The 11,920-nt window shown below is 40.4% G+C and overlaps 1 protein-coding gene across 5 annotated transcripts in view; it reads right to left on the bottom strand.

Moving 5' to 3' along the window:
• Positions 1-1,001: 1,001 nt before the first annotated feature.
• Positions 1,002-11,920, bottom strand: part of LOC129825265 (protein shisa-6-like) — a 65,208-nt gene continuing 54,289 nt past the window's right edge. For 2 of the 5 annotated variants that reach the window (XM_055885221.1, XM_055885250.1), the window contains 4 exons: positions 10,502-10,567; positions 9,419-9,439; positions 8,290-8,457; positions 1,002-4,886 (listed from right to left, as the gene is read on the bottom strand). In XM_055885221.1, the coding sequence (XP_055741196.1) occupies positions 4,258-4,886; positions 8,290-8,457; positions 9,419-9,439; positions 10,502-10,567 (884 nt within the window). In that variant the 3' untranslated portion in view covers positions 1,002-4,257. The remainder of the gene's footprint in view (positions 4,887-8,289; positions 8,458-9,418; positions 9,440-10,501; positions 10,568-11,920) is intronic. The other 3 variants (XM_055885259.1, XM_055885230.1, XM_055885239.1) reach the window with 2 other exon arrangements.

Genomic DNA, 11,920 nt, shown 5'->3' with positions numbered 1-11,920 from the left:
CATAAAAAACCTGGCCTAAAAGCAGTAGTCTGGCGAAATGTGCAGTGAATGACAAGTGCCATGGCAGAAACAACATGGCCGTTTTCCTGTTGGCAGTGGCATTTCCTTTGAACTGTTTACCCTGAGGTAAAGCCACAACTTCTCTGATATCAGAGAACTCCCTTGAGTTGTATGGCTTAGAATATACAGATGTTTGACCTATATTGTCAGAGCAAAATAATCTTGCAGCAACAGGAGTTGAACGTTTATTCTATAATGTTGCCTGATTGGTGGTTAGGCTATTAGCTGGCCAAAAGTAGACTACGTGAAAATGCAATACTGTTAGTCTGAGTTTTCAGTGAATATATGTAAATCCTAAAGCGGTGCAGGAAAATTCTCACCAACAAAAGATTGATCAAATTGATCCCTACATCTGTAAGTTCGTTTTTGGCAGGACTATTTTTTTTATTTTAAAAACTATTAGTGGAAAACAAGTTCAGTTGGTTAATGTACTCTGCCATGGACCAATTTTGCGCAGATTCATTTTCCTTTCTGTCTGTTAATGTGTCTGACCACGGCTGTTTCCTTCTTACCTCACATGTTCCAATAGCCATGACCTTTTCCCATCTAAATGCAAATGAAAGGGTCCTACACAAAGTGAAAACCATAGCTGTTTCCCATTTATCTGTACATAATTGCAACCACAAGGCTTTTGTTTTCATGTTGCGACAAAATGTTTTCTTCTGACTCTATGAATTTAAAGAGGCTTTGAAATTGCACTGGCTGTTCTGGAAACAGTGGGTATTAATATGTGTGTCATCAGAGTAATGGGAGTCATAATGTATTCTGTTGTTACTGTGAGTGCCATTAGGTCAATGACCTCTGATAGTACAATACAGTAGATTAAACCTCTCAGGGGAAGAGGATGGGAAAAAGAGTTGATAATGCTCCCCTATTGATTTTAATCATTAATGTGTAGTTAACAACTTTACCTACCAATAGAATTATACAAACTGCAGCAGTGGAAGAGCACTGGAAACTTTATTTAATGACAAAGGACAAAGGGATATACTATAGCAGGTCTTGTCATCAATGCACTGCAGTGGATAAAGATGCTGTTTCTTTATCTTGTTTCATGTGTATTCCAAATGTGTGGCGTGTAAGACCTTGTGGGTGAGGTTGCAATTTGGGCAACTTGTTGCAGAAATCTCAGAGTAGCATTTAGTCTAGTTAATATGGGTGACATGATAACAACGATTTGTAACTTAACCTGGAGGTCCATAGTATTATATCTATGGGGTACATGCTAATTTGATGTTGAAATGTTTAGGTTTATACATTTATTAGACTGTCAAACAAGTTGTATAATTCCATATATACAGTAGATGTGGGTTATGGTTCTCTGTCATTCTTTACAAACAGTTAGTTATATGTTTATACCTCAGCCATGAAAAAACATAATACCAATATTAACAATTCACTCTCTAATTCGTGAATATTGTTTAAATGAATATGTGAAAAAATTCCCCCAGACTCCATATTTACTAAACTGATTATTGTTTTGTACAATACACATGGGATGTGCTTTAATAATTCATTTGTAAACAAACCATTTGCACAGGAACAGTCATATACTGCTTGCTTTGAAGCTTTTTAAATTAGTCCTCCATTGTTTGTGCAACAAAGACACAAAGGAATTTTCATTCATACCACATTGACACATAAAAAGCTTAATAAATGGCAAGGAATATTTGCAACAAAAGTAAACAGTGCTTTTACAGCAGACAGATGATGGGACGCAACAACATAGCAGCACGTTAGTCTCAGAACCTACTGCCAAAACTGAGCTCTAGCCTCATGTGTGTGGGAAAAGCTTCTTGTGGACAATATCATTGACTGACTGGAAAGTAAAACCGGAGCTCTGCAATGGAGTGGATGTATTTGAGCCAGACAGATGGTTGCTTAGAGACATGTCTGTAAGATTCCGGTGGTGTAACATCAGTACAACACAGTGTTGCAGCTCCACCATGTCAGAGTCAGGGCCATCAAATGTCATTTTTTCGTTGCTCAATTTTTTTGTTGCTCTGAGATAGCTACAAATGGCTATAAAACTATCATTGGAGCTTGACAAGGACTATGAAACTCCATAGTGAACTATCACGTTTTTTTTGGTACTCTGGCCTTAACTTGAACCTCAAAAGAAATGACATTTTAGTTGCTATCCTCTCAGTATCTTAGCTGATACAGGGGCTTGAAACTAGTGTAATAGATGCTCGTAATATTTCAAGTGCATCAATTTCTGCTGTGTCTACATTGCATGTGAACATACAGTATAATATAGCTAGTCATATAATGATATACGCATATCATTTAATAAGAAAAATTCCAGTGTTAGCCTCTGTTGTAATGACAAATTCTAAGCAAAATTAAGTCTTAAATATGGACACACTGCACAAGTTGTAACAATATTATGCAAGCTCCTAACATTTTAGGTAGTACACCAGTGACAATGTTTGAAATTGTCAATGACCAGCAAATTTATATAACATCTCTACAGTAAATGTCTATATACCCATTTCCATGACCCAGGATTTTACGATAATATTTGGACTTTCTTGTTAACTGAAGAGATAGTTGAAAAGTAAAAACAACGACAAATCATGTACTTGATGTCTCTGTTACTCTGTAAGTATAAGAGGACACAGTGGGAGTCCACAAGGAAGTCTGGATGAATTCGATAATGTGGAAGACATTTTTTTTAATCACGTGAAATATTTTTTCAATTCTAGTTTCTTATGTTTTTTGCTTAAAATAATCACTTCCTTTGCTTCTTTTCAAATAACATTTAGTTAATTTAAGAATATCATCCTTGTAAAATGTGTGTCCTATAGATTCTGAGGTATATCACCGAAACTGATTCTGTCCTTTGCTTCTATAGTGCTGGTAAATCATCCATGATAAAAAATGACATACAAAGCTGGTTATGGATCAACACGTAAGACACAAGACATAAAAACACAAGCGTGATTATACAATTAAGAACATGAGTATGGGCTTCCACACAATAAGGCATTGCTTTAATGAAAACATCTGGACATAAAAATCACAGTTTTAATCCTTGCTTAGCTAGTGATTATATTGATGTCCTCTTTGTCGATTGTTTCAGGTACGTCAACACACCTGCAACAATGTAACAATTGTAAACACATAACAACAACTATTATTATTCAACTTTGATGAATGGAGTCAAATATACAACGATACTGTATATCAAAATGAAAGCAGCTTTTCCCAACTCAAAACAAACTGGATGTCATCCACTTGGATTATATAGCGAGGGAATGAGTGCAGAAAATGAAGCTTTTTAAAGAAGCATTAGTTTACATGGTCACCTGTGGAGTAGTGTGCCTACAGTCTAAAGCTGCCAATTAACAGGGGCATGAGGTTGATTCAACCCTAGCCATACACAATCATCCTACAAGCACAGTTACAAAAATATACACACATACGCACACACACATTATTGTACATGTTTGTTAGTATCAAGTATTTGTTGAGGGGTTGGACTAATCTGAAATTGGGATCTTTAATTGTGAAAACACTGTAGACTCTTGGGTAGAAACTCAACAATTCCACTTGTCCAGCTCTTCTCATTTAGTGTATACTTCTGCTAATATAGCCTATTTACAATCATTTATGCAACGGAAATTGCCACTATATCCACTAATAAGCTGATATGTGCTGTCCGTTACCAAAAAACAAGAATAAATCAACAGAGAAAAAAACCATTAATTGTGCTTTTTAACCCACAAGTCCACGTCATCATTGAATTGGGAACAATTTCGAGAGGCACCTCTTGAAGTTCTAACACCAGTTAAGTTCAATAAGAATCTCTAAAGCTATAACAAGGACTGAAAATACAAATAGTAAATATATGTATATATTTATAAAGTTGATCCAGTTCCTTTCCAATTCCCCTTTTTAAAAAATATTGTCTTCTTACGAATAACCTCACATAAAGCATTCCTTATGTGTCAACGTGCAAAGCCCTTATGTTGCCCTATAGAGAAAGAACAGATGTCTTTGTGGTTGTTGATTCTAGTTGTGATAATCCAAATCTGAATGAAACAGAGAGCTTGAGCTGAAAGCAAGAAGGGTTAGTAGTTGGTTACTTTGAAAAGAAGACATACGGTGAGGTTGCACACCTCTGGAAGTATCTGCTGTTTTCATCTGTTGACAGTCTGTTGACACAGGAATCCTTGGCCAGCCACCCTCTCGTTAAACAGTTACCTCGTTCTTACTGGCTGTGCGGTACTGGTTGTTGTGCTGGTGGCCTGGGATGTACTGTAGATGGTCCACCGTGTGTGTCCGTCGTGAGGCAAACTGCTGCCTCTTGTTGGTGGTCGGGTGGTTGACGGTGAGTGTGTTGTATGAGTCGTTGATGGTAGTGGGATGGGAGTGCATCTTTTGCATCTTAGCGTAGCGCTCACTGCGGTCCATGACAGGTGTAGTGGGCACAAAGTTGATGTCTACATGGGACATGGCCCGCGACATGGCCTTCTCCCGGAAGTTGGAGCGCCGCAGTGACAGCATCTTGTCAGGCGAGAGCAGGGGGTCCTGGGACTGGAGGCGGTCTGCGGAGAGCAGCTGCTCCTCTGAGAGAATGCGGCTGCCGTAGGAAGAGATGCCCATGTTGTAGGCTGAGAGGCCGTAGCCATGACGTGGGGTCCTCTCTGGGGACAGCACATGGTCCTGGGACATGGTCCTCTGGACACGGTGAGGCCGCTGACGGTGCTGCTGGTGGGGCTCTGTGTTCAGCTTCACCATGTGGGGCGGCTGCAGAATCTGCCGACCTGCCAAGTCTTGGTGTCGCTTCCGCGTGTAGTACTCATCTATGTCCTTATCACCTGAGTGGGAAAGGAGTGAGGGGAGGAGAGAGGGAGAAGGACAGGAGAAACATTACACTCTATATAAAGAATGATTCTATACCTCCTCCTGACTGGATCAGCTCAGCAGTTCTACTGTGACAACTCCTACAATTCCCCTTTGATTATGATTGCATTTTCTGTCCTTCTGCTTTCATGGGAGAAGGCAGGGGCTCTCTCGCATCACAATAATTCCACTCCTGTTCTGGTGTGAAAAGGACTATACGCCTGCCGCGAGGCAAAACAATCAAACTGTCAGTGATGCGAGTGTTGCACTGCAGGGTAGCCAGTGGTTTGACAGAGGGGCTCTACAGCGAGTGCCAACACTCTGCTGATGTTAAAGTCATTACATCTGCATGAGGAAAGCGGCGGGCTCCTCTCAAATGACTTTTAAACAGGCTTTTAGACCGGCTGGGCCTGGAAACATCAGATTGATGGCACCCTGAAACTACTGTGACTAACTGTCATCTCTGGGGGTTAGATACCTCAGCGGAAGCTCATTTCCCAAGGCCTCAAGAACACACAGAGGTGGTCTAAAAATGTCGAGACAAGACTGTGCTTGACTAAGATTTGGATGATAAGGATTTTGTTTTAGTATGGATATTTAAACCCTCCTCCTTAGATAGATGCCACGCCTGGATAGAGAAGATCACCTTTTTTTTCTCTACGTAAGGGATTTATTTTCCCCAGCCATGCATCACTAATGAAGAAGACCTGGGTTAGGCTTCTGGCATTAGCGTTTTGTATTTTTCTCCAGGGGTCCCTTTAGGTGTGACATTATGGTAAGAAATGTCAACAACACTGACCCAGAGGCTATAGCTTGCCCACAGTAGACAGGACATGTCCCTTAGCTTCATTTAAGTTCCTCTTCGTTGCCAAGAGTTAAAGGGATTAGGGTTCAGTTTATCCTAAGCCTATAGATCAAATCATTAGAATTGACATCATTGCATTCAAAATACTATGCCATGTTGAAATAGGGGTTGATTTCATGTTGTACTCAGAGACATTTCCACCAACTCTCCTCAGATGCTTTAGTTTGACATTTCAAAATCAATTTAAATTTGACATTTTAACTGCTGTTAAAAATGTTAGGCCTTTCGTAAATAATTCACATAGGGCATTAGGCCACATTATTAGTATGAAAGATGCAACTTTGTAACTCTTATCATGGCCAGCATGGAGTCTGACAGCTCACTAAACTAGGCAATCCATAGGCAGGTCAACCTTGTGTGTTTTGTGTCCATGCTCATGATGTTACAAAGAACAAATGAATTTCCTTCCTTTTTACTTTTATGTTAAAGAAATATATGCTGGATTCATTTCTTTGCTGCTTTGAATAAGACGTTGCACTTTAACTTGCATTCGATTTTGAGAGGGCATGGGGTCTCAAAGGTAAGGTGAGGTGAAACCACAAACATGCTAGCTGTGGCTAACTGACTAGGTATCCCCTTTCCCTTTCCTTACCCTTAATTAAACTAAAGTCTCCACTCTCCCAGATTAAATTCAATATGGTGAGTATATTCATCTGTGGTAGCTATTGATCCCAATACGCCATCATCCGGCCCAGACGGAGCAGTAATCACATAATGCACATACACTTGTAAAAAAACTTGTGAAACATCAATTATAAAGGGATCTTTAGAGGGGATTAAGATAAGGCGTGGTAAGAGAAAGGGGCCCACAATAATATCATTTCGCTTTTTGCTTGGCATGGGGATTAAAAGGGCTCTGTTGTTCTGACGAGTGTTCTAATGCCTTTTAAGTTGATTACAGAAAGAAGGAGAAGACCGAGCCAGATAAGATTGCTGCTGCCTCCTCCCTTCCCTCCACTCGCTAGCTCTTTGGAGGGTCTGAGCAGGTTATTTTAGAGTAGTGTCCTCCATCTCCATCCCCGGCTCCCTCCAGTCCTGTCTGATGGACAGGGGAAAACGAAGGAGGCGGAGGAAGAGGAGGAATCCCACACAGACTACAGTATGTGCATTTAGAATCACAAATGAACCATATTAATTAGATTTTCGTCATCATCTCTCCAGATGGTTTCATTAAAAAAGCAACTCGTTATATACTCTCCTTGCACAAAGCCACAGCATCTATCAGAGGTATGAGGGACCTCTGCTCTCAGAAGAGCTGTCACTGTACTGTAGGTAGGTAGAGAACTGAAATATTCCCTTTTCTGACAAATACTTTAGGGTTTATGGGTCCCAGCTCAAACAGTTTTTCATTTAATTGGATTCCTCTCTGTGATGTCAGTGTGTTTACAATGCCCTATGACATTAAGAGAAGACCCCTTGGTTTGATAAGGGAGAGATACAATCTACGATCTAAAGGCATGTAACATACTATGAAGGGAGTTTAAATTGGTGCATAACATGTATGAGATTTTTCATTTTTTCATCAAGGTTATGAAATCCTTGGATTATTTTATGGTCTTCTATCTACCCACTGGGCACAGACATCAATTCAACGTCTATTATAGACGTTGGTTCAACGTAATTACATTGAATTGAGGAGGAATCAATGTTGATTCAGCCAGTGTGTGCCCAGTGGGTAATGTTTCTATTGAGCAGTACTACATGAAGAAGCAGTACAACGCATTGCTGAGTATAGACAATTCAGATGTTATCAATGTTGTCCACATCGAAGGTTTCGTCACATTGATTCTCTGTGTCCACACTGAGCATAACATACAAGCCTGCACTAGAATACCACACCCTATTTATTTTAATACAGCACTAATGAACATTCGAGCAGGAAGGAACTAATGCTTTTGCATGACACATGCAACGCAACCAACCACAGGATACTAGAGGAGGAGCATACTGTAGATCATGCAGCTGTCATAGGGGATATGGAGAATGGGGAAAGTCAAGCCATCATGCAGAGGAAGTATAATGATAATAATCGGGCTGACCCAGATCTCATCTCAGAGACATTAGTCCCATCTTGTTGGCGTCTAGACTCATGTGGGTATGGAGAAATGGCTGTTAATATGTCATTACCAGACATTAGCTACATGACATGTGCCACAGATGGAGCCAAATAACATGACAATTAGATGTCAGTCAATGGGTCAGTAGATGGGGACAATGGGGCTGAATCCAGTGACTTTAACATGTGCTTGTGCATTTCAAGAAACCCATCTCACACACAGAGATGTCTTCCTATGGATTCAGCTCATAACCCCAATGACTTTGTGCTCATGACTTATGTTTGCATCCCTGTAATAGGCATCCATACAGGGTTACTATTGCATCACAGTTCTTGAATGCAATGTGGACTTCAACACAATGTGTTAAGATCAACCTTTTCTCCCCCCTGTGGACTGGCGGGGTCCAGGCAGGAGATCAAGCAAACATGATGGTGTATGTAATGAAAGACCACCTACTTAATTTGTGGAGAGAGGAGTATTTACTTAAGTCAGCTTTGCTCATTGCCGCCAGCTCGTAGTTGGGAGGCAGGTGGGTGAGGTTCTGGAAGGAGCGTGAGAAGGACATGTCCAGGTCGTACGGCTCTGTCTGCGAGGTTAGGATGTTGTTCATGCGCTGGGGCTTCTCTGCAGGGGAGACAGGAGAGATTGACACAGTGCAATCAGGCTACAATCAGACAGTCTGGAGGATGCCACAGAGAGGGGCGCGTACACAGGGGGTCTTCACTGGAGGAGACAGGAGGATACAGAGTGTGGGTGTGAGGAGGGTGTGTGGGTGCGGTGGGGGTATGTGGGTGAGAATAGATGAAGTGGGGACTGTTATGTTCGACTCTTCTAACCGGGATTTAACATGATTTGTTGAAGTTTTTTTTAAATGTTATTTCAGAGTGCAATTCTGGTGTGCTAGGATTGGTTTCGACTGCAAGTGCACTCGCCACACTAGCTGTCACTAGTAGGCGTGGCGCCATTGCGGGTGGCTATGCTGCCTGCCTGGCTGCTGTGGCCATGGTTATGTGGGACAAGTGGTCGTGGCGCAGGCAGCTGGAGCGTTAGCAGTCCTCTGAGGTGCTGGTCAGCGGTGGCAGGTTTATAAATAGGGCTGGGTGACTACTGTGATAGAGAGGACGGGGACACACAACACCAAGGACCATGTGGAACAGAAGTGAGGCATTCCGTGAGAGAGAGAGACAGCGTGAAAGAGAATGTGAGTGTGAGCAAGAAAAGATGGAAGGGAGTAGAATGTGTATTTTGTGTAACAAAGGTCCGGTTCTGAAGCGTTACCACAGATCTTAATGAGATTCTACAAATTGCAAACACTGTGTGGAAGCTAACCCAACAAAGAGAGATACTGGAGAGAGAGAGAGAGAGAGAGAAAGAGAGCAGAGCAGAGTGAGAAGTTAAGTGAGAGTTTGGTGTCAACTTTGGTTCATTCAGTCTGAACAAAAAGGAAGAGTGACCCCCCGCCTTGACCCCAGCGATATACAAGACGTCACTGTCACCAACTGTCACAACAAAAGGTCGACATATACAGTACGTAAAAGAGAAAGGGAATACACATGTACAGCAGGTGTATATGCGTATTACTTACCATGTCTCATTTGTCTGTGGGCTACATAACAAATCCAAGTAAGAGAAAATGGATGAGTAACAAACATTATTCATAGTATGTATTAATAACCAAACCAATGTGTATGACATTTTCTGTTTCAAATTAGTTGTTGAAAGTCTATGCTATTTATAATGATCGTATTAGTCAAATAAAGTAATCAGATTCCTATGTATTGTGGCCATTCTCAATAGTAGTGATTCATAATCAGCTCTGGTTTGATCCACCTTGAAAGCTATCCTTTGGTGTCTGTGTTGGAGAGATCTATCTACTTATGGGTACTTTCAAAGTCCCTTTGCCTTTGAAAATGTTGGCCTCAAAACATACAATTGGAAAACTATCCTGCCATGAGGTTGGAGTCCACAGCTCCACTGATGTTGAAACAGACATTGTAGCATGGTGTAGAGTTTCAGTGCATTGTGCAACAACGCACAAATAGCTTTTCTCTCTGAACTCATGGTGTTTCACTGCAGTGTTAAAGCTGTGACCACTCAATCATTTCATGCTAAAAAGCATCTCTCTTTTCATAGAAAATCTCATTTAGGAAAATAGATAAGGCACAATATAAGTAATTGAAGTTTTTCAATAACTTGAGTAAGCCATACAGATGCCATTATAATTCATTTTCCACAAGAACCCGTTTAATTTGCTATCCAAGCTATTCATTTCCTGTCAAGAAAAATAGTGTTGTCCTCGCTTGAATTCTAAAAAATAATATTTTGACTTATTTCTAATTTAGTCAAAGTTCATGTGTCGTACTGGAGCTGATGCATTCAGGAAATCAATATGACCTAATCCTCCCTCAAATTTATTGGGGTAAATGAAGATATCTTTGTAGCATACCCAAGAGCCACTGTGTGTTGTGTGACAGTATAAATCTCACACTTAAAAGGGCATGGTTAGTATCCATAATGTACTTTCCATCTACCATATATCTCTACAGACGGTTAGTTACTATCTAAACATTTTTATTACTCATTGGAAAGAGTGAAATATTAGCAACCAACCACAGTCATATTATATATACTGTACTTATGTGAACGTGCAAACCTTAAATATCCTTACCAATTTTAGGTGTGTGGGCCTGGGTAAGATCCAGGTGACTATGTTGATAATCATGTTGGTGGTTGCCTATTGGGAAAACAATGAAAAGGTTAGGTTTGGAAATCAAATGAAACATTACCATAGATTCACATTATGTGCATTTCATGTCAAATAAATGGCTGTTAATACATGACAATATTATCAACTTTTCCCTCATTTTTGTGATCATTGACTCTTGTAATGCAGGCTGACTGGACACCACTGTGAATGATCACATTAACCTATGTCCCATTGACAGACATTTTAGTAAATTGTCTATGCGTTACTAAATTCAAAGAATGAGATCTGTCTAAAGATAGCAGTGGTGTGCTTTGATATCTGACTGATGATTTATGGGATTTTGTGCATCTTTACTCTACTACACAGTTTTCACATTTTAAGGCAGGCATTTTGTGCTATTCCCTTTTGAGCAACAAAGAATGAGGTAAGACAGATTTCATCAGAATCGTCAACTTCCTGACATCTGTGGGACTTCATGTCATGTGAGGGAGTGAATATGTTCCCTTTATTCGATGAGGTCTATTTGGTCAATGTAGAGCACAGCTTCTCCTCTGCTACAGCAGCAGATGCAGGACACTCTACCTTATTTGCATTTCAACAAATGCATTGATCATCCCATTAGAACCCTAAACACAAAAGAAACTCAAATAAAATGTGAACTCTTTAGAATGTTTAACGTGAAGTGACAGGAGAGCATCTCCGTGGCGTTAGAACAACAGTTGCTTTCTTTCCGTTACTTGCTAATGGAGAGTTGTGACAGTTACAAAAAAGATGTGTGGCAACACAAGCCTTCATTTCGTCTTCTGGTTTCAGATAAGTAGTTGGAACTGTGCATAACATACATTTTGCAGGGAAAAGTGCTTCCTGTTGGAGAGATTTATGTCAAAGCAATCAGCACAGTAGGGTAAAGTACCTTGTTAAACTGGATTTTACCACAGTTCTAAAGGAATAGCTTTTTAGAAACAATACAATGGAGTAGAACAACAACCAATGGACAACACCATCCAATTAAATGGCAATGTACCGGTATTCCAAATCCCAATATCCTTTACGAACATAAAACAAGATTTGTGCCCAATCTCCCTTCACGCTATAGCTGTATTGCCCTGTTCAATCACCCTGTTTGATCAAGGGACCAATTACACAATCTTCAGATGGCTGAGCTAAACTAACCTGCTTTGAGCTTGCCAGGGAAAAAGTTTTACACTGAAAAGAAGAGGTTCCCTGCTATCTACAAACTGTCTAACAATCAGGCCGTCCCAAAAAAAGGTTGTTTAAAAACTGATTGGAGTGACTGCTCCTATATCTGCCTTCCTGTTGTATTGGCTTTCCTTTGGCTTTTTATAAACCTTGGTAACATTACGTTTTTCTTATACAGTA

The sequence above is a fragment of the Salvelinus fontinalis genome, chromosome 2 (genome assembly GCF_029448725.1).
Source record: "Salvelinus fontinalis isolate EN_2023a chromosome 2, ASM2944872v1, whole genome shotgun sequence".
In the NCBI taxonomy this organism is placed as follows: Eukaryota; Metazoa; Chordata; class Actinopteri; order Salmoniformes; family Salmonidae; genus Salvelinus; species Salvelinus fontinalis.
This window is presented reverse-complemented; position numbering and strand designations above follow the sequence as displayed.